The following is a 19,793-nucleotide window of genomic DNA, read 5'->3' as shown; positions in this document are numbered from 1 at the left end:
TTTAACATGCCACCTGAGAATTCCTGCCCAGTTGGTTCAGCTCTCTCCCTGTCTAGCCTCTGGGTAGATAATGAGCTAAAATTCAAGGTGTTTGTTATGTGAACTGGGATTGAGAAGTGGGCCTGCGTAGGACACTTTTCCAAGGTAGGATTGAGAGCTTACATTACCCTGCCTCTGATCCGCACTGAGCCTTCCTGATCCGGGTTTGTGTGGAAAAAAAAATCAAATTCTTGTAGCTTATTATGTTGTGCATATAATCTTGTCCCCAGCTGTCATTACAACCCGCAACTGGGAGGAAGCTCGTATCTGGCAGTGTGGTTACCTTCAGGATTTTCCTTTCTGGCATTTTTTTTTTGCTCTATTCAGAATCTCCCTTGTTGCTTGCAGCTGCTGTTGACAGTGTAAAGAAGGGTGCCGATGGGAGTGTGGTCCCAGAGCCAGTACTGAAAGAGAAGTTCACCGATCGAGAGGGCTCACAATCACAGCATGACTTCCTGGGCTGCATGTCACGGTAGGAGAACATCTCACTGATCCTGATGTTGTTGCGAGTCTGACCCTGGTCTGACAGCATCGTAACCACAATGCGGACAAATGCACACTGCCCGAATGTCTCTGTAATGTGGGAGTACACACTTCCTCTAACTCACCTGATCTGGATTATTGTACTTCCAGCTCATCTGCTGCAAGTTATCCTGACACTTTGCCATCGTGTTTAGGATAGATTAGAATTAATCTGGTTGGACCAAAATATCCCAAAATAGTTGTAAGTAATTCAATTATCGCTTTGCATGAATGAAGACCATTAATTGCTCATTGTCATTTACCCAAAAATATATTTATTATTGTTGCATGCACCAAGATACAGGGAGAAGCTTGTCTTGCGCACAGGTTATACAGATCAAATTGTTACACAGTGCATTGAGCTGGAATAAGGTAAAACAAAAACAATGCAGAATAAAATGTAAAAACTACCAAGGAAGTGTTGTGCAGTTAAATAATGCAGGTAAATGGTTTGGGAATCAAGGTAGAACCTGATTGGGCAGTGTGAAGTATATTGATCCCAGGGTTTGAAGGGAAGCAGGGGTTGTGCTGGAGATACTGTTTGCCCAGCTCCTTTGTTAGTAGTCCTGGGACAAGGTGCTCTGAAGTGGCACAGGGAGTAACACCAGCCTTTGGTTTTGTACGGTGAGGGCAAACTGGACTCAGTCCAGCAGTGAGCCACCAACCAAGTCTGCTTGCTGTATTAGCCCAGAGACCTGGAGAAGCAGCATACCTGGGGGAAGCAACACTGGCTGTGCCTCCAGCACAGAGTCCGGCCCTGTAGCTAAGAAGGATAGGGAACGGAAGAGGAGAGCAATAGTAATAGGGGACTCAATAGTTAGGGGATCAGATAGACGATTCTGTGGACGAAGTCAGGAGACCCGGATGGTAGTTTGCCTCCCTGGTGCCAGGGTCCGGGATGTTTCTGATCACGTCCACGATATCCTGAAGTGGGAGGGAGAGGAGCCAGAAGTCGTGGTACATATAGGTACCGATGACATAGGTTGGAAAAGGGGAGAGGTCCCGAAAGAAGAATATAGGGAGTTAGGAAGGGAGTTGAGAAAAAGGACAGCAAAGGTAGTAATCTCGGGATTACTGCCTGTGCTACGTGACAGTGAGAGTAGGAATGCAATGAGATGTAGGATAAATGCGTGGCTGAGAGATTGGAGCAAGGGGCAGGGATTCATGTTTTTGGATCATTGGGACCACTGTTGGCGCAGGTGTGACCTGTACAAAGGGGACGGGTTGCACTTGAATCCTAGGGGGACCAATATCCTGGCGGGGAGATTTACGAGGGCTACTGAGGTGACTTTAAACTAGAATGGTTGGGGGGAGGGAATCAAATTAAGGCTAGGAGAGGGGAGGTTGATGTAGGGGAAAAGGAAGAAAAAGATAATGAAGTTGTTTGCTCAATTAAGGATAAACAGAGTGGGAGGTGGAGAGTTTCTTAAATGCATCTATTTTAATGCTAAGAGCATTGTAAGAAAGATGGATGAGCTTAGAACATGGATTGATACCTGGAAATATGATGTTGTAGCTATTAGTGAAACGTGGTTGCAGGAGGGGTGTGATTGGCAACTAAATATTCCAGGATTTCGTTGCTTCAGGTGTGATAGAGTAGGAGGGGCAAGAGGGGGAGGTGTTGCATTGCTTGTCAGAGAAAATATTACAGCGGTGCTCTGGCAGGATAGATTAGAGGACTCGTCTAGGGAGGTTATTTGGGTGGAATTGAGGAATAGGAAAGGTGTTGTGACACTTATAGGGGTGTATTATAGACCACCTAATGGGGAGCGAGAACTGGAGGAGCAAATTTGTAAGGAGATATCAGATATATGTAGTAAGCACAAAGTTGTGATTGTGGGAGATTTTAATTTTCCACACATAGACAGGGAAGCCCATTCTGTAAAAGGGCTGGATGGTTTGGAGTTTGTAAAATGTGTGCAGGATAGTTTTTTGCAGCAATACATAGAGGTACCAACTAGAGAAGGGGCAGTGTTGGATCTCCTATTAGGGAATGAGACAGGGCAGGTGACGGAGGTGTTTGTTGGGGAGCACTTCGGGTCCAGTGATCAGAATACAATTAGTTTCAGTGTAATTATGGAGAAGGATAGGACTGGACCTAGGATTGAGATTTTTGATTGGAGAAAGGCTAACTTTGAGGAGATGCAAAAGGATTTAAAAGGAGTGGATTGGGAAAAATTTGTTTTAAGGGAAGGATGTAACAGAGAAATGGAGGCCATTTAAAGGTGAAATTTTGAGGGTTCAGAATCTTTATGTTCCTCTTAGGTTGAAAGGAAAGGTTAAAAGTTTGAGAGAGCCATGGTTTTCAAGAGATATTAGAAAGTTGGTTCAGAAAAAGAGAGGGATCTTCAATAAATATAGGCAGCTTGAAATTAATGAGGTACTCGAGGAATATAAAGAATGTAAAAAGAATCTTAAGAAAGGAATTAGAAAAGCTAAAAGAAGATACAAGGCTGCTTTGGCAAGTAAGGTGAAAATAAATCCAAAGGGTTTCTACGTTATGTTAGTGGCAAAAGGATAGTGAGGGATAAAATTGGTTCCTTGGAGAATCAAAGTGGACAGCTATGTGCAGAGCCAAAAGAGATGGGGGAGATTTTGAACAATTTCTTTTCTTCCGTATTCACTAAGGAGAAGGATATTGAATAGTGTAAGGTAAAGGAAACAAGTAGGGTAGTTATGGAAAGTACGACAATTATAGAAGAGGAAGTACTGGCGCTTTTAGGGAATATAAAAGTGGATAAGTCTCTGGGTCTGGACAAGATATTCCCTAGGACCTTGAGGGAAGTTAGTGTAGAAATAGCAGGGGCTCTGACAGAGGTACTTCAAATGTATTAGAAACGGGAATGGTGCTGGGGGATTGGTGTATTGCTCATGTGGTTTCATTGTTTAAAAAGGGTTCTAAGAGTAAACCTGGCAATTATCGGCCTGTGAGTTTGACGTCAGTGGTGGGTAAATTTATGGAAAGTATCCTTGGAGATGGTATATTTAATTATCCGGATAGACAGGGTCTGATTAGGAACAGTCAACATGGATTTGTGCGTGGAAGGTCATGTTTGACAAATCTTATTGAATTTTTTGAAGAGGTTACTAAGAAAGTTGACGAGGGTAAAATGGTGGATGTTGTCTATATGGACTTCAGTAAGGCCTTTGACAAGATTCCACACGGAAGGTTAGTTAGGAAGATTCAATCGTTAGGCATTAATATGGAAGTAGTAAAATGGATTCCGCTGTGGCTAGATGGGAGACGCCAGAGAGTAATGGTGGATAACTGTGTGTCAGATTGGAGGACGGTGTGTAGCAGTGTGCCTCAGGGATCTGTACTGGGTTCAATGTTGTTTGTAATATATTAATGATCTGGATGATGGGTGGTAAATTGGATTAGTAAGTATGCAGATGATACTAAGATAGGTGGTGTTGTGGATGCTGAGGTAGGTTTTCAAAACTTGCAGAGAGATTTAGGACAGTTAGAAGAGTGGCTGAAAGATGGCAGATGGAGTTTAATGCAGAAAAATGTGAGGTGCTACATTTTGGTAAGACTAATCAAAATAGGACATACATGGTAAATGGTAGGGCATTAAAGAATGCTGTAGAACAGAGGGATCTAGGAATAATGGTGCATAGTTCCCTGAAGATGGAATCTCATGTGGATAGGGTGGTGAAGAAAGCTTTTGGTTTGCTGGCCTTTATTGATCAGAGCATTGAGTACTGTGTAGGAGTTGGGATGTAATGTTGAATTTGTATAAGGCATTGGTAAGGCCAAATCTGGAGTATTGTGTACAGTTCTGGTCACCGAATTATAGGAAAGATGTCAATAAAGTTGAGAGAGTACAAAGGAGGTTTACTAAAATGTTGCCTGGGTTTCATCTCCTAAGTTACAGAGAGGGTTTGAACAAGTTAGGTCTTTATTCTTTGGAGCATAGAAGGTTGAGGGGGGACTTGATAGAGGTGTTTAAAATTATGAGGGGGATTGATAGAGTTGACGTGGTTAGACTTTTTCCATTGAGAGTGGGGAAGATTCAAACAAGAGGACATGGATTGAGAGTTAGAGGACAAAAGTTTAGGGTAACATGAGGGGGAACTTCTTTACTCAGAGAGTGGTAGCTGTGTGGAATGAGCTTCCAGCAGAAGTGGTTGAGGCAGGTTCTATGTTGTCATTTAAAGTTAAATTGGATAGATATATGGACAGGAAAGAAATGGAGGGTTATGGGCTGAGTGCAGGTCGGTGGGACTAGGATAGGGTAAGAGTTCGGCACGGACTAGAAGGGCCGAGATGGCCTGTTTCTGTGCTGTAATTGTTATATGGTTATAAGCAGTGGAGGTATACAATAGACAATAGGTGCAGGAGTAGGCCATTCAGCCCTTTGAGCCAGCACCACCACTCACTGTGATCATGGCTGATCATCCACAGTCAGTACCCTTTTCCTGCCTTCTCCCCATATCCCTTCACTCCGCTATCTTTAAGAGCTCTATCTAACTCTTTCTTGAAAGAATCCAGAGAATTGGCCTCCACTGCCTTCTGAGGCAGAGCATTCCACAGAACCACAACCCTCTGTGTGAAAAAGTTTTTCCTCAACTCCGTTCTAAATGGCCTACCCCTTATTCTTAAACTGTGGCCTCTGATTCTGGACTCCCCCAACATTGGGAACATGTTTCCTGCCTCTAGCGTGTCCAATCCCTTAATAATCTTATATGTTTCAATCAGATCCCTTCTCATCCTTCTAAATTCCAGTGTATACAAGCCCAGTTACTCCAATCTTTCAACATATGACAGTCCCGCCATCCCGGGAATTAACCTCGTGAACCTACGCTGCACTCCCTCAATAGCTAGAATGTCCTTCCTCAAATTTGGAGACCAAATCTGTACACAATACTCCAGGTGTGGTCTCACCAGGGCCCTGTACAACTGCAGAAGGACCTCTTTGCTCCTATAATCAACTCCCCTTGTTATGAAGGCCAACATGCCATTAGCTTTCTTTACTGCCTGCTGTACCTGCATGCTTACTTTCAGTGACTGATGAACAAGGACACCTAGATCTCGTTGTACTTCCCTTTTTCCTAACTTGACACCATTCAGATAGTAATCTACCTTCCTGTTCTTGCCACCAAAGTGGATAACCTCACATTTATCCACATTAAACTGCATCTGCCAAGTATCTGCCCGCTCACCCAACCTGTCCCAAGTCACCCTGCATTCTCATAGTATCCTCCTCACATTTCACACTGCCACCCAGCTTTGTGTCATCTGCAAATTCGCTAATGTTACTTTTAATCCTTTCATCTAAATCATTAATGTATATTGTAAATAGCTGTGGTCCCAGCACCGAGCCTTGCGGTACCCCACCCATCACTGCCTGCCATTCTGAAAAGGACCCATTAATCCCTACTCTTTGTTTTCTGTCTGCCAGCCAATTTTCTATTCATGTCAGTACCCTACCCCCAATACCATTTGCTCTAATTTTGCCCACTAACCTCCTATGTGGGACCTTATCAAAGGCTTTCTGAAAGTCCAGGTACACTACATCCACTGGCTCTCCCTTGTCCATTTTCATAGTTACATCCTCAAAAAATTCCAGATTAGTCAAGCATGATTTCCCCTTCGTAAATCCATGCTGACTCGGACCTATCCTGCTACTGCTATCCAAATATGCCGATATTTCATCTTTTATAATTGACTCCAGCATCTTCCCCACCAGTGATGTCAGACTAACCGGTCTATAATTGCCTGTTTTCTCTCTCCCACCTTTCTTAAAAAGTGGGATAACATTAGCTACTCTCCAATCTGCAGGAACTAATCCTGAATCTATAGAACATTGGAAAATGATTACCAATGCGTCCATGATTTCTAGAGCCACCTTCTTAGTACCCTGGGATGCAGACCGTCAGGCCCTGGGGATTTATCAACCTTCAGTCCCATCAGTTTACCCAACACCATTTTCTGCCTGATGCAAATTTCCTTCAGTTCCTCTGTTACCCTAAGTCCTCTGGCCACTATTACATCTGGGAGATTGTTTGTGTCTTCCCTAGTGAAGACAGATCCAAAGTACCTGTTCACCTCATTGGCCATTTACTTGTTCCCCATAATAATTTCACCCGTTTCTGTCTTCAAGGGCCCAACTTTGGTCTTAACTAATTTTTTCCTCTTCACATACCTAAAGAAGCTTTTACTATCCTCCTTTATATTCTTGGCTAGCTTACCTTTGTGCCTCATCTTTTCCCCCCATATTGCCTTTTTAGTTATCTTCTGTTGCTCCTTAAAAGTCTCCCAATCCTCTGGCTTCCCGCTCATCCTTGCTATGTTATACTTCCTCTCTTTTATTTTTATACTGTCCTTGACTTCCCTTGTCATCCACGGTCGCCCCTTACTCCCCTTAGAATCTTTCTTCCTCTTTGGAATAAGCTGATCCTGCACCTTCTGTATTATTCCCAGAAATACCTGCCATTGTTGTTCCACTGTCATCCCTGCTAGGGTATCTTTCCAGTCAACTTTGGCCGGCTCCTCCCTCATGGGTCCATAGTCCCCTTTGTTCAACTGTAATACTGACACTTCCGATCTTCCCTTCTCCCTCTCAAATTGTAGATTAAAACTTAACATATTATGGTCATTACCTCCTAATGGCTCCTTTACCTCGAGTTCCCTTATCAAATCTGGCTCATTACACAACACTAAATCCAGAATTGCCTTCTCCCTGGTAGGCTCTAATACAAGCTGCTCTAAGAATCCATCTCTGAGGCATTCCACAAATTCCCTTTTTTGGGGTCCAGTACCAACCTGATTTTCCCAGTCTACCTGCATGTTGAAATCCCCCATAACAACCATAGAATTACCTTTGCGACATGCCAATTTTAACTCTTGATTTAACTTGCACCCTATATCCAGGCTACTGTTTGGGGGCCTGTAGGTAACTCCCATCAGAGTCTTTTTGCCCTTACAATTTCTCAGTTCTATCCATACTGACTCTACATCTCCTGATTCTATGTTCCCCCTCACGTGACTGAATTTCATTCCTCAACAACAGAGCCACCCCACCCCCTCTGCCAACCTGTCTGTCCTTTTGATAAGATGTATACATTGAATATTCATTTCCCAGCCCTGGTCCTCTTGCAGCCATGCCTCTGTTATTCCCACAACATCATACTTACCAATTTCCAACTGAGCCTCAAGCTCATCCACTTTATTTCTTATACTCCGTGCATTCATATATAATACTTTTAATCCTTTTAAAGTAATACTTTTACTCCCCTCACCTTTCATATCGATTCCTATTGCACTTGGCCATACTCTCCGATCCCTTCCTGAGCTTTTTGCCCCTTTAATTCTGTTTTCTTTCTTAACCTCTCTTTCCCTTTAACTCCATTCTTATATTTCCTGTTCATTTCCTTGCCCCCCACTACTTAGTTTAAACACACCCGGGTAGCAGTGGCAAACCTGCCTGCCAGAATGCTAGTCCCCCGTCTGTTAAGGTGCAACCCGTCCCTTCTGTACAATTCATCCTTACCCCAAAACAGATCCCAGTGGTCCAAGAATCTAAATCCCTGCTTCCTGCACCAGCTCCTCAGCCACACATTCAGATCCCCTATTTCCCTGTTCCTGCCCTCACCAGCACAAGAAACTGGAAGCAAACCAGAGATAACCACCCTGGAGGTCCTGCTTTTCAGCCGTCTTCCGGGTTTTCTGAAGTCACACTGCAAAATGTCTCTGCTCTTCTTCCCAACGTCGTTTGTGCCGACATGCACCACCACCTCCGGCTGATCACCTTCTCCCTTGAGGATGCCCTGTAATCAGTCTGTAACGTCCTGGATCCTGGCACCAGGGAGACAACACACCATCCTTGAATCCCGCCTGTTACCGCAGGAACCCCTATCTGTATCTCTCACTGTGGACTCCCCTGCTACCATGGCTCTGCCTCACTTCTGTCTCCTCGGCTTTGTTTCAGCGCCAAATTTTGATTCGCAGACCCGTCCGCCTCTCAGACTGGTACTGCTTTCTGTCCTGACAGCTTCCAAGAGGGTGAACCTGTTTTCAAGAGGCATATCCCCCGGGTCTCCTGTACTCCAAGCATCCATCCCATCCTCATCGTTGCCCACCCCCCCCCCCCAGTATCTTTGGTGTAATGATCTGGCTGCAGGTCTTGTCCAGAAAAATCTCTGTTTCCTGGATGAACCTGAGGTCACCCAGTTGCCTCTCCAGTGCCCCAACACAGTCCTTCAGGAGCTGAACCTGGACACACTTTCCACATTTGTAGCAGCCAGAGGCACCATCAAGGTCCCTGACCTCCCACATCATGCAAGCAGCACACTGAATCAGTTGACCTGTCATTTCTTCTCCACTTCTCACCCTCTCCAACTGTGGTGTAGTCTCCTCCCTCAGCCTCCTCGCGGAAGACTCTTGAGACAAAGACTCGCACTTTTCACACAAGGCACTTCCCTCGACAAGGCCACTCTCCTAGAGCAAACCTTGATTATATTGGCTGATATTTTGACTAATTCGTTTCACTTATCGCACCTCGGCCGACCTTGAACGTTTGTGTTGCAAGCTGGTTTCGATCAGGTTTTAAATCAACCACTCCTTCACAGCCGGTGCACACCGGCTTCCCAGGAGCAGGCGTCTGGTATCCATGCACGGACAATACTGAGTTCTGCCATGTAGATGGGGACAAGATTCCCAAGTCTCTTTTGTAAACTTTGCCCTTTAGCATTTAAGATTTTTTCTCAAAAGCATTCCACATAAACAAAAAAACAGAGAGATAATCCAGTATTTTAGTGATGCTGTTCTTTGGAATAATGACTGATCATTAGGCAGACACCTGCTGCTATTCTTCAGAACAATGACTATGGAAGCTTTCACAGAGCTGACCAGGCTTTACTTTAGTGATCTACCTGAACTTTATCTTCCTCTGGAAATGTCAGATTCCTTTAGTGCAGACTTTAAAAAGTCAGTCTGGAATTTTTTATTGTGCCCAGGTTTTTGAGGTGGAACTTGCACTCTGATGCTGCCTCCTGAGCCATAACTGAACTGCTCTCTACTCAAATGTGGGTGGGTTGGGAGAGTAGAATGACATTGAAAAGGGTCTATTTGATCTGCTTTCTCTTTGCTACCTTAGGCGCTCAGGGTTACCCCGCTGGATCCTGGCTGGCTGCTTGGTGTTGTCGATCGTGGTCATGCTGTGGCTGAGTTGTGCGAGTTTAGTGACTGCCCCAGATCAGCATGTGAAGTCGCAGGTGACTTAATGCATAGTTTTACATCATAAAGGCAATCGAATCTGTCCACTTAATGTGCTACTGTTCCTGCTCCACACTAGGCTCCTCTCAGCTTTCTTCAACTCTCCATAGTCATCTCCTTCTATTCCTTTCTTCTTGACATATTTATTTAGCTCCTAGTGAAAGCCATCACTGCCATTCCAGTCTCTCCCACTCTCTGTGGAAATAAGTTCCCTGTTCACCCCTATCTCGGAGTGAAGTCATCTGCCCTGAATTCCCAATTGGATTTATTAAAGATGTCTTCCACTGATGGCAGAAACATTTGAGAATGCTGGAAATACTCAACCGTTTTTATGGACAGAGGAAAAGTTAACTTTTCAGGTCTGGCTCTGTTTGTTGGGCTTTTCAGCCATGTAGTAGAGGGAAAGCCATGGTTCCAGAAGAAGGGAGACATTTCTGCAGAATGTCACACCACCAGAGCAAGTGTGACAGAGAGGGAAGAACTGAGAGGGTGGAATGTAACCCTTCAGGGAACAAGGCAAGGTGGGAGGAACTATGGATCTCTGTGGCCTTGCTTTGGAAAGTGATGAAATTTTCAAGTTCTGTATGAGAAGAGGAAGCAGCACAAATGCACACATGGAGGTAGTAGAAAAGGAGATGAGGGAATTGTCTTGAGTGGAACTAAAACAAACACTGTTCATGGTATCCCATAAAAAGGAACTTAGTTTGATCCCGTGCAAGTTCTAAAGGCTACACCTTTAATCTGGAGGAAATGAGTGGAATTGAAGAAGTTGTTCAACTTTAGAGTGAATGTGTCGATGGATGATGAGGAACTAGTCAAAGAAATTTGACCCTGCTCAAGGAACTTCTTTCTCTGGTAGAGGGGATGCGACAGTTCAGGAAGAAAGAAGGAAGACATTTCTCTTTTCCATTGATAGAACATGACTCTGAAGTAGCCCAAAAATGCTCTCAAACACTTATTCCTCAGTAATCTTTCTAGAGACAAGGGCCTCAGATTGCCCAGCCTATGCTAATAGTAATGGTGTCTCAGTTCCAGTAGCAAGAGTTTTAACATCTTCTCTAGTGTCACTGTCCTTTTTATGATGTGGAGTACAGGTTTGTGCAGAGTGAAAAAGAACATGCCATTTCTGGGTAAGACATTTGTAAACTGAAGCCATTACCTGAATTGGTTTAATTTTTCCTCTTCTGGGTAAATCTTTTTCCAAATCCTGCAACTCTTATTTCCGTCTTTATGAATCAAACACAGTGCCAACAGAAAGTCTCTGAAATGGACGTCAAGATGTTTCTGCTCTAAGGGATCAATTTATCTCAAAGGTGAGGAGATAATCACTCCAACATCTACCTGGGAGTATTTCATGACCAATGTGAGCTTTATGCTATAGTTAATCCATGCAGTATTAGCCTAAAAGTATTTGATTGGAATATATAAGAGGAAGCTTACTCCATAGGTAATCTATGCTCTCTCTGTCTTGGGAGTGTTTGGTGGGATTGTATGGAGGGAGTTTCACTGTGTATTCAATATTATTCACACTTCATTTTCCCAGTAATATTTGATTTGAATGTGCGGACGGAACTTTCCTCCATGTGTAATCAATGCTCTAATTGTCATGGCAATATTTGAGAGAGCTTTACTCTATCTAATCAATGCTGTCCCTATCCTGGAACAGTACAGAGAGAGTATTGTTCTATATCTAACTTGCACTGGGAATGTTTGATGGAAATTTGTCATTTATTCATCACTATTCTATTTCTGTTTCTTCATCTCTCTCTCTCTCCCTGCCTTTCTCTATCTCCCTCTCCCTCCCCCTCCCCCTTCCTGCCTTTCTCTATCTCCCTGTCTGGCTCCCTCTTGCTCCCTTTTACTATCTCCTTCTCCCTCTCTCCGTCTCCCTCCCCCTCTCTCTGTCTCCCTCTCCTCCCTTTCTCTATCTCTCTCTCCTTCTCTCCTTCTCTCCCTCTCTCCCCTCTCTCCCCTCTCTCCCCTCTCTCCCCTCTCTCCCCTCTCTCCCCTCTCTCCCCTCTCTCCCCTCTCTCCCCTCTCTCTCCCTCTCTCTCCCTCTCTCTCCCCCTCTCCCTCTCTCCCCCTCCCCCTCTCCTCTCCCTCCACCTTTCTACACCCCCCTCTCTTTCTCTCATTTACCTGCAGCCTCTGAGCATCAATGGTGATCAGGAGAGTGCACTGAAGGCCCCTCTGTATGGACTGTCCCCTGTTATTGCAGTAACAATCCGGGATCACGAGGAGGAGGATGTGGGGCCTTTGCCTGTGAAAGTGGATCTGAGTAAAACCCTCATCTAGAACTTAATTTCCTAGTTAAATGGGACATTCCTGTCTTGCTTGCTCAAGGTGCAGTTTCAGTATTGACATGAGTATACCCTCTTCTCCCATGTTAACTATATCCCGGACTGCTGGCCAGGGAGAGGATTATGTTTTTTGGAATCTAACTAACTTTAAAAATCTCTGGACACCCATTTCCTTCCACTCTACACATTAAGGTTAGACAGCCCAAGAACCAAAATTCCTCATTCTTTCCTTCAAATACCTAAACAAAGAGTTTGTAGAATTCTGGGTTGTCTTCCGATCCCTTTGGATCTTACTAGATCGTATTCTGACCTGACTATGTATTTGTAGTGATATGATCTAAGAGCTCATTGCTAAACTTCTCAGTCAGTCTTTAAGATTGTGAGTAGTTATGTCTAGGTGAGAGGGGTTTGAATAAAGTCCCTCTCCCTCTCTCCCACACACACTCTCTTACATAATCCTTCTCACACACTTTTTCACATTCTCTCACTCTTTCACTCTTTCTTTCTTTCTCTCTCTTTCTTTCTCTTCCTCTCTCTTCCTCTCTCTCTCTTCCTCTCTCTCTTCCTCTCTCTCTTCCTCTCTCTCTCTTCCTCTCTCTCTCTTCCTCTCTCTCTCTCTTCCTCTCTCTCTCTCTTCCTCTCTCTCTCTCTTCCTCTCTCTCTCTCTTCCTCTCTCTCTCTCTTCCTCTCTCTCTCTCTTCTTCTCTCTCTCTTCCTCTCTCTCTTCCTCTCTCTCTTCCTCTCTCTCTTCCTCTCTCTCTCTTTCTCTCTCTCTCTTTCTCTCTCTTTCTCTTTCTCTCTCTCCTATCAGAACCACTGAAAGGTTTCCTGGGTTAGAGGATATTGAACGACATTGTGGCTAATCTGGGCTAGGAGGTTAGGAGTGTGCCTAGTAATTAAGCAAATGCATTTGTACAGATTTTGGCATAAATTAGAAGAGCCACAGGCCAGGACTTGGCACCATTCTCTTCTACAGATTTATGCTATAATGGCTCTCAACTTTTGCTTAGAGGATTGCTCATGGTGGAGGATGGGAAGTTAATAGGTAACGTTGGAATCGGGTCTTTGTGAGTTGAAAAGGAGTAGGTCCAGGTAAATTGAAAGGGAGAATGAAAAGTGGGGTTCTGGTAAGCAGAAAGGGAGCAGGGACCCTGGGCCCAGAAACATCACCTGGTGAGCTAGAGAATCAACCATCAGGATTTCCAAATACTGTGGTCGCAGAATTTTACTATATGTGTCTTGAAGGCAATTAGATTAATTTGTGGTAATCTTATTTAGGACAAGAAAGCAGGATGGACATGTTCTGTTCATTATTTACACGAATGAGGTGAAATGAGACAGATAGGTATGTAAAGGAGCTCAGTGGTATAGCTGTTTGGTAAGAATTTACCATTATTAAACATCTAGAAATAAAAGGTATGTATAGTCTCAAATGAGGAGCCTCCCATTTTGGACAAAGATAGCAAGGATTTCTTCTCTCAGTTGTTTGAGTTGTTTTTACTGTTTCTCAATGGGCTATGTGTGGATTGTTGGGTTATCTGCAAACTTCTGCTCCAGCTACTGCATCCAGCCACAGCCTGTTGGACTGTGCCGGGTAACACACTGCAGTAAGTAAAGCTGCAGTGCTCTGCGGGCAAGACGCTGTGCTGGGACTGAGGGGTGCTGCAGTCTCTGAGGGACTGAAAGAGGAGTCTTTGCTGTGAGTACCGACATCCCTGTTCCTCCCAGCTTCCTCCATCCCTGGCATCAAAGAGCAAGCTGTGTTTGCTGATTAGTTTCTTACTGATTTAAATCTCTCAGTAGAAGCAAAGGGAAGGATGGAATGGGTGACCAGAGGTGACAGCATTGCTCACTGCCACCTCACGCTCAGCCCCATCCTTAAGGTGAACCCACACGGGGAAGCTGCTGCCTGCCATTTTAACTCAAGGGATTTCACTCTGCTCCTTGTGTGATTTTCAGACCCTTTAAGCAGTTTGGTTAGGGCCTCTAAAGAGTGATTGGGAGTGGAGACCCAAGCTAACTCTTCACTGTCCTAATCACAAAGGGGAGAAGCTAATCAAATGATTCTACAGTACATCACAGTCCTGTCTGAGATCCACTACTGGTTAGTGGAGCCTGGGATCCTTACGGTTTGTGTATTTTTTGAAGCCATACCTTATGTCTGATTATGTAACCTTTCCCTCTGCTAATTGGGATTTCCTTCCTTCAGTCCTCTAGCATTCCTGACTTTTTCTCCCAACCTTCTGGTTTGTAAGGGAGGGGCATGTGAAATAAAATGTTGTCAAAATTTAACCTTGTACTCTGGTCCTTCATTGTATCACAGTACTTTCTATCTGAACCCTGGTTTTGATGAGCATCCTCGGCTTATGGACAGACAAACACTTCACTCCACAGGATGACACCAAACCTCCCAACTAATGGCATCTTGTTACTTGATCCTGATCCGTTGGCTCCAGAAATTATTGAGAAAGATGATCAGGGAAGACGCGTATGGTGGAGTGTTTACAATCAGGGGAGTCTGATTCAGGAATCGAGAAAACCGCAGTTTGTGTCGGCGTCATCGGATAGAATTGCTGACCAAGCTACAGGGCTTGCCAGCTCAGGTTGGACTTTATTCCTGATAGTTTTTGTCACATAACTTCTTCATACCCTTGGGCACCAGCCATTGAACGTCCAAAGCACCACCCATTGTGATAATTGGTCAATTATGCTGGTTGTAGTACCCATAATCACCTGAACTCCAGAAACTACTCTGTCCTGCAGTGCTACTATGTTCCATCCTGAGTAGACTGCGGTCCCACCATTGGTTGTGATAAGGATTAATCTCCCAGGATTATTGTGGTACCCCCTTCGCCTAACCTGCAATTCCTTCGAGAACTTATCCAGGTCCACATTAAATGCATCAGCAGTATACCATTGCAATTCCATCTCCTCAGAAAATGCCTACATGTTCTGGTTTGGGTAATGTTGGCATATAATATTTGCCCAGACAATTGCTGGACAATGACTATTGCTAACAGGTGAGAGAATCTAAGCTCCTCCAAGTTACTTTAGCATCACTTAAATCCTAGATTATCAATATCCTATTGATCATACATTTAAATGGACATGGCACATAACTTATGTGGGTGGAAGAGCAGTTTGGAGGATAGATATCGAGCGGAGAGTGATTCACAAAGCAATACATGGTTAAGTAATGTGACAGAATATTCTCCTCCTGCCCATGTAAGTATGGATCCAGCAACACTCAAGGGACTTGCCACCATGCAGGACAGTGGAGCCCACATGACTGTCCTGCTGTCTTCTGAAAATATTCACTCCTTCCACCAACATAGGTGCAATGTATACCATCCGTACAATTCATTAAGACTCTTCGAAAACGTCTCCCAAATCCTCAACCTCTACCACCTCTAAAGATATAGGCAGCAGACAGCAAGGAAGCAGCACCCTCTATATGCTCTCCTCCAAGTCATGCATCATTTAACTTGAAGGTTTATCATTGGTCCCTTCATCATCAATGTGTGTGTGTCTATTTTTATTCAATTTTGGCATCTGGGCATCATTGGCCAAGTTAGCATTTTATTGTCCATCCCCAATTGCCTTTGAAAAGATGGTGGTGAGCCACTGACCTTGACCACTGCAGTTCCCCAGTAAAATTGCTCTTGCAGTGCTGTTTGGTAGGAAACTCAAGGATTCAGACACAGTGTTGATGAAATACCAAAAGTCTATCCAACTCAGGATGATATACGACTTGGAGGGGAATCCGCAGGTGGTTGTGTTCTCACAAGCTTTCTGCCCTTGACCTTCTAGTTGGTTTAGTCATGGAAAGTTTGGGAAGTGTTGTCAGAGAAGCCTAGACAAGTAAGTGAAAGTTAATTTTCAAATTGTGTGCACTGCACGCTTGTAGTGGAGTGAATAAAATTGTTAGGCTGACAGATGAGGTGCCAATCAAATAGGCTGCTTTGTCTAGAATGATATCAAACCTCCTGACAGTTTTTGGCACCACAGTCATCTAGGCAATGATCATCCTTTTGACTTTCAAATGGATGAAATACCTTCTCAGATGAGTCTCACACCACAGGATAGTCAGCCTCTGATCTCCTTTTATAGCTGCCTTGAACTCCTATCACTATCACACTGTAGGAGCATGTCCATCACATGGAACAAGACCATCAGGAATAAGGGTATAAATAGGCCATTTGGCCCATCAAGCTTGGCCTGCCATTTGATCATGGCTGGTTTATTTTCCCTGTTAATCCTGCACTCCCAGTACAGGGTCCTCACCACAGTGCAATGCAACTTTGCTTACTGCAGTGTGTTACCCGGCACAGTCCAACAGGCTGTGGCTGGACTCAGTAGCTGGAGCAGAAGTTTGCAGACAAGCAACATTCTATAAGGCCATATGACATAGGAGCAGAATTAGGGCTTTCGGTCCATCAGGACTGCTCCACCATTCCATCATGGCTGGTTTATTATTCCTCTCAACCCCACTCCCCTGCCTTCTCTCTGTAACTTTTGACCGTCCTTACTAATCAAGAACCTAACAACGTCTGCTTTAAATCTACCCAATGACTTGGCCTCCACAGCCATCTGTGGCAATGAATTCCACAGATTCACCACCCTCTAGCGAAAGAAAGTCCTCCTTATGCAGAAATTGCAACGTGATTGCTCATGGACAACCAGACATGGACAATTATTGTCAGCCTGGCCAGCAATGCTCACATCCCACAAGTGGAAAGAACTTATCATTATCAAATCATTCGGTTAAGAAATAACTCTTGAATTAACAATTAAACTGATAAGGGACCAAAGAGTTGCCCATTGATACAGGAGGAGAAAACCGGAGGTCTGTGAGCCAATCCTCATCAGAGGATCAGAGGTGGATCAGGTCAGCAACTTTAAGTTCCTCGATGTTATCATTTCAGAGGACCTGCCCTGGGTCCAGCACATGTGCCATTACAAAGAAGGCACAGCTGCGGCTCCACTTAGAGGTTTGCGAAGATTTGGCGTGTCATCCAAAGTGTGTAGATGTACTGTAGAGAGTAACCTGACCGGTTGCATCGTGGCCTGGTACGGAAATACCAATGCCCTTGAACGGAAAGGCCCACAAAAAGTAGTGGATACTGCTCAGTCCATCACGGGTAAAGCCAGTGAAGAGCACCGTCGCAGGAAAGCAGCATCCATCAATAAGGATCCTCGCCATCCAGAACATGCTGTCATCTCACTCAGTTACTACTACTACTACGTCGACTCAGGCCTAGGGGGCCGGCGTCGGGCACGATGACGGACTCTCCTCCTCTCCCTCTCCCTCATCAGTGTGTTCAGGTTCAGGAACACTCATTACCGCTCCACCATCAGACCCTGGAACCAGAGAGGATAACTTCACTGACCCCAACACTGAACTGATTCCACAACCTGTTGACTCACTTGCAAGGACACTTAACTCACATTTTCAATATTTATTACTTTTTTTTTGCATTTGCACAGTTTGTTGTCTTCTACACTGATTGATTGTCTTTTTTGTGTGCAGTTGTTCAATGATTCTATTGTATTTCTTTGTACTTACTGTGAATGCCCGATGAAAATGAATCTCGGGGTAGTATATGGTGACGTGTGTACAGTACTTAGACAAATATATATAGCTAGGGTGCCGAAGATATTTGCACAGTACTGTAGTAATTTTATGTATTGCATTTTACCGCTCCATTAAAAAAAAATTTCATAACATATGTGAGTGATGATAAACCTGATTCTGATGTGGGTCTCTATTGTGGAGTGAGAGTGGGAAGGGGGCAGGGAGAGGGGAATCATGGTTGGGAAAAGGGAAATGAGAAGGGAGGGAGTGGGAAGCACCAGAGAGACATTCTGTAATGATCAATAAATCAACTGTTTGGAATCAAATTACCTTGCCTGGTGTCTCAGAGCTAGGTGTGTCTTCACCTGCGCCCCCCCCCCACACCCCTGGCACTCCTCCTCTGCCACCTGTCCCACACCCCTCCCATGGCACTCCACCCTCACCATTCCTAATATCCTCTGCTCCCACCAGATTTACAAATTTGCTCTTCACTCCACATTGACAAGTACAGTGCTGTGCAAAACTCTTTGGCATCCTAGCTATCATATATCTCCTTAAGACTTTTGCACAGTACTACACTTTGGAAATAAATTTACTTTGAACTTTGAATGAAGGGATATTTTATACCTTAAGGGAAGCTAAGGGGACTTTCATTAAGATCATCCCTCAACCTTCTCTTTTCCCAAGAAAAGAATATCAGCATTTTCAATCTTTCTTGACAGATTCTCTGATAAATTACTTTATTCAACATATGAGCAATGCATGATATGCGATCATTCGTTGTACAATGCAGAGTACTCTATTTATGTACACAACACTTGTTATATTGGAATATAATTGATTTTCTGCTGTGGTATGTTTCATGACAACGTTCAATATATTTCTAAACCGGTTCCAGCCCCTCAGTGTGCAGTAACAATAGACACTTAAACTACATCTGTTCCCATAGAGCCTTTGCGGTGGCTACATTAAGCTTCAGTCTGACCCTCAACATGTAGTCCTGAGCTTTAGAGCAAACTAGTCTGTAACCTTGTACCACAAGACCACTACACCTCTTTCCAGACCTTTCTGGGCAAAGGTCATCTCCAGTGAAGCTACCACAAGAGCAGCTTGTGGTGGTACTGAGATTCTGAGTGTGCAAGAAAGATCTGACAGGGTGCACCGTCGTACTGTCAGCCAAACCAGAACATGGTCCTTGGAGACACAAGAGACTTCAGCTGCTGAAGAATGGAGAAAAACGGAATCGACTGGAGGAACTCAGTAGGTCTTCAGCATCTGTGGAGGAAAATGGACATATCAGATTGAGGCCTTTCATCTGGACTGAAAGAGTAGAGGGAAGCAAGGCAAGTCAAGCGGTAAGAGATGGTTAGCGATAGGTGATTGGCAGATAGAGTTGGGTGTCGGGGGAAAGGTTGGGGGTAGTGACAGAGTCTGGAAGGTGATGTGGAGATTATGGAGAAGAAAGGAAGATAAAGAGTGGAACCAAGTAAGGGAGGGATAGTGGGCAAACTGGAACTGTGGGAAGAAGGGTTGGAGTGCCTAGTGGGAGGAGTGTGTGGGTGATGGGCTAATGGAGCATGTGGGAGAGGGGGAAAGAAACTGAGTGATAAAGGGTTGAGGGAGTTGTTTTGAAAAGAAAGGGAGAACTGGAATAGATCTTCAGGGGAGAGAAAGGGACAGAGAGGAAACAGTCTACCTGAAGCCGGAGAGTTAGAGAAATCTGATGGTGAAACATTCTAACAAATGACTTTGACAATCTATTTGACAATGCACCATTGCTGTTACCTGCAGGGCCTCGAAGATATTCTGTGCAGATCACTGACTGATTGACTTATGGTCAAAAGTATTCCTTTGCAAAGACTTCTGCGTGAGGGGCAATCGATCCATTTGAAAAGAGCATCATCTTCAAAGTGGCCAGACCCAGCTTTTGCAGTGTAGGATAGGTGGAACTTTAACACATAATAACACTTAATGTTTGCATACCCATTGCCTACAGACAGCTTTGTGCAGCCACATTATGATTATGGTTATGAGGACACACAGTCCCCTTTTATTGTCATTTAGTAATGCATGCATTAAGAAATGATAAAATGTTTTTTCCAGAACAATATCACGAAAAGCACATGAGAAACCAACT

The 19,793-nt window shown here is 44.2% G+C and overlaps 1 protein-coding gene across 3 annotated transcripts in view; it reads left to right on the top strand.

The window, feature by feature from the left end:
• Positions 1-17,808, top strand: part of tmem59l (transmembrane protein 59-like) — a 28,860-nt gene extending 11,052 nt beyond the window's left edge. The window contains exons 6-8 of one of the 3 annotated variants that reach the window (XM_072244240.1): positions 388-511; positions 9,663-9,780; positions 14,405-17,808. In XM_072244240.1, the coding sequence (XP_072100341.1) occupies positions 388-511; positions 9,663-9,780; positions 14,405-14,431 (269 nt within the window). In that variant the 3' untranslated portion in view covers positions 14,432-17,808. Of the gene's footprint in view, positions 1-387; positions 512-9,662; positions 9,781-11,026; positions 11,725-11,926; positions 14,375-14,404 lie in introns of those variants that run through there. The other 2 variants (XM_072244238.1, XM_072244239.1) reach the window with 2 other exon arrangements.
• Positions 17,809-19,793: the final 1,985 nt, after the last annotated feature.

Source organism: Mobula birostris, chromosome 26 (genome assembly GCF_030028105.1).
Source record: "Mobula birostris isolate sMobBir1 chromosome 26, sMobBir1.hap1, whole genome shotgun sequence".
Taxonomy (NCBI): Eukaryota; Metazoa; Chordata; class Chondrichthyes; order Myliobatiformes; family Myliobatidae; genus Mobula; species Mobula birostris.
This window is presented reverse-complemented; position numbering and strand designations above follow the sequence as displayed.